The sequence below is a fragment of the Setaria italica genome, chromosome IX (assembly GCF_000263155.2).
Source record: "Setaria italica strain Yugu1 chromosome IX, Setaria_italica_v2.0, whole genome shotgun sequence".
NCBI lineage: Eukaryota > Viridiplantae > Streptophyta > Magnoliopsida > Poales > Poaceae > Setaria > Setaria italica.
In genome coordinates this window covers 33,460,330-33,463,245 of record NC_028458.1, presented here as the reverse complement: position 1 = coordinate 33,463,245, position 2,916 = coordinate 33,460,330, and the positions used below count along the sequence as shown (strand labels likewise).

The following is a 2,916-nucleotide window of genomic DNA, read 5'->3' as shown; positions in this document are numbered from 1 at the left end:
AAAATGTGAACCCTGGGCTCTATGGTCGCAATGTTCCTAATAAAATACGTCTAGAAAACCGTAACAGAGTGCACTTACAAATATGAATAAGTACTATTATCTTCATATATATGTTTAATTGTTCATTGAAAATTACGAGTGTTTTCTCATCAAAACAAACAGGGGCATGCACACGTGAAATGAAACCCCCGCGGGTTTAATTCCTCGCCTTCATCGCTCCGACCCAACGTCCTGCCATAAATAAACCGCCGCGCGTACGCCTTCACGATCCACTCCTCACAACGCTCACCCACTCTCCACCTTCATCGTCCATGTCGTCGCTGCAGCTGCGGACAGCACCCGCCATGGAGGAGCCGCCGCCGGAGTTCCTGTGCCCGATCACGCTGGACCTCATGCGTGACCCGGTCGCGTCGCCCACGGGCATCACCTACGACCGCGCTGCCATCAAGTCGTGGTTACTCGCCGGCGGCCAGCGCACATGTCCCATCACACACGGCGAGCTCCGCGCGGCGGACCTGGTCCCCAACCACACCCTCGGCCGCCTCATCCAGGAATGGTGCGCCGTCAACCGTCCCCGCGGTGGTGTTGAACAGGCCATCGCTGCCACTTCCGAGGAGGTCGCCGTCGCCGATGTCGAGGAAGCCACGCGCGCAGGCGACGCCGATCGGTGCGCGGCCGCAGCGCGCTGGGTCCGGCGGCTCGCCGGGTTGGGCGAGCGGAGCCGACGCCGCCTCGCGTCCGCCGGAGCGGCGCGCGCGCTCGCCGCGGCGTTCGCATCCTTTGCGGACGCCGCAAGCGACGTGCTGGAGGGCGTTCTGGCAGCGCTTGTGCTCGTCGTGCCCATGGACGAGGAGGCCATCGTGGCCGTAAGCTCCTCGAGCGCGTCCGTGGCGCGGCTCGTCGCCACCGCCGCGAACGGCGGCCCGCAGAGGAGGTTGCACGCCGTGGTCGTGATCAGAGAGATCATCTCGCTATCATTTCACAGGTCCGGCGCTGGTGCCATCGACCTGAGCGCGAACGCCGACGCCATCGTCCAAGTCTTAGTCAAGACGATCAGGGACGCCATCTGCCCGCACGCAACCAGGGCGTGCCTTGTCGCCGCGTGCCACCTCGCGTACGCCGCCGGCGAGGGCGCCACGGCGCTGCTCGTGGCGGCGGGGATCGTGCCGGTGCTCGTTGAGCTGCTCGTCGACGCCGATCGGAGCACCGCCGAGAAGGCTCTCGCCGCGCTCGACGCGGCGCTGGCGTCCAGAGATGGGAGGGCGTGTGCCCGTGCCGACGCGCTTGCCGTGCCAGTGCTCGTCAAGAAAATATTCTGCATCTCCGACGCGGCCACCGAGCTCGTCCTATCGGTATTGTTGCGCATCGGCAAGAAATGCCCGGAAGACGACGAGGATGCCACGATGGCGGCAGGTAGGCGGCTCGCCATCATTGAGGCGCTGCAGGTTGGTGCGCTCCAGAAGGTGCTCCTGCTTCTCCAGGCTGGGTGCAGAGCGGAAACGAAGGAGAAGGCCACTGAGCTGCTCAGGTTGATGGTCAGGTATCAAAGCAGAGTGGAGTGTGTTGATACCATGGATTTCAGAGGGATCAAGAGAGGCACTACAATTTTGACTACATAGATTTGTTTTGTGTGTATATGACAGAAGAAAAAAGGTTTAGTAGAAACATGTGTGATCACAGAAGAAAGAAATTGTACATAAATATTATACAGCTTCGAAATGTTGATTTAAAGGTTTTCTTGCATCTGAATATTATTTTATATCATTCTAACTTAAGGGAATTTTTATCAAGTCATCAACCTCTGTGGAAGACCTAAAAAAAATCCAATTTCTTATATAAACATAGCAAAACTGTGAATTATAAATAAATACCTACAGCAAAAAACGAGATTAATTCGTGTACAAAATGAACAAGCGTTTTTCCACTGTTCAGATGTTTGCCCTTGTTACCAGCCCTTTCTAATTCTTTCATATTCAGACGGCATGTAGATATTGACATATATATTGTCATTTTGCCATCAAACCTTTCAATAAATACGGTAAGTTTCTATCTTTTTTTTTTGGGGGGGGGGGTGCTTCCATTTCTGAACTATTTACCCATTTTTATTCTTTGATGAATCCTCAGTCTAACTTCAGTGAGACTTCTTCAGTTTCGGTCTATGTTCATCGCGATCCATCAGCACTATCAGACTGCCACTATTAGCTTTCCTGTGCCTTTCACTGTCTTCCGTGAAACAGTGCTTTCCAGAGCTATTTGTGTACTACGTTCAAAGACGTGGAAAACGATGACTATCATTGTTCGTTCAAACAAATCCGCTTGGAATGGTCTACAAATCCAGTCAATGGTAACCTCATCACATCAACATCCACTTATTATTCCTATCGTTGTACATGCGTGCCAAGACAACTGGATTCGGTTTGTCCTATGCTTCTCAATACAAGTTGCTATTTCTTATTCAAAATTCTGAACAATTCCACTGTCACCGAGCAGTTCCAGATAAATTACTGTTAGGTAGCCCGTCACACCAGCAGAGAAACGATATTCCATCCTCAACAAAAATCCTGATCGTTTTTTTTACCAACCAAAACTAAAAGGTCCCCACAAGTGAATACAAAAGGATAGTATCCCCTACTTAATTAGCTGTGTTGTGTTACTGAGATGGTAAGGAAACTACGCGTGAGACAAGAAATTGAGGGTTCGAAGGTCCTGATTGCTTTTCCCAACTGGAACTACTGCTCATTTTTCTACTAGAAGGACAGTAAAAGAGGCTCTGAAATTAGATAAGGCAGCCATTCTCGTTAGAAATCAGCAGCCTTCTATTTTAAACCACATTGCGAAACCATATTGCAAATTATTGTAAACCATAATTTAGTATTATCGTTACATTATCATTGTACATGCCAATCCAACTTCATT

The 2,916-nt window shown here is 50.9% G+C and overlaps 1 protein-coding gene across 1 annotated transcript; it reads left to right on the top strand.

The window, feature by feature from the left end:
- The first annotated feature begins 311 nt into the window (after nt 1–311).
- LOC101760835 (U-box domain-containing protein 21) lies at nt 312–1,619 on the top strand. Its single transcript, XM_004986675.3, has one exon. The coding sequence runs from the start codon at nt 312–314 to the stop codon at nt 1,617–1,619; it is 1,308 nt and encodes a 435-aa protein (XP_004986732.1).
- The last annotated feature ends 1,297 nt before the right edge of the window (nt 1,620–2,916 follow it).

Coding starts and splice junctions, on each gene's coding strand:
- LOC101760835 (XM_004986675.3), top strand. CDS start 312: ATGTCGTCGCTGCAGCTGCGGACAGCACCCGCCATGGAGGAGCCGCCG.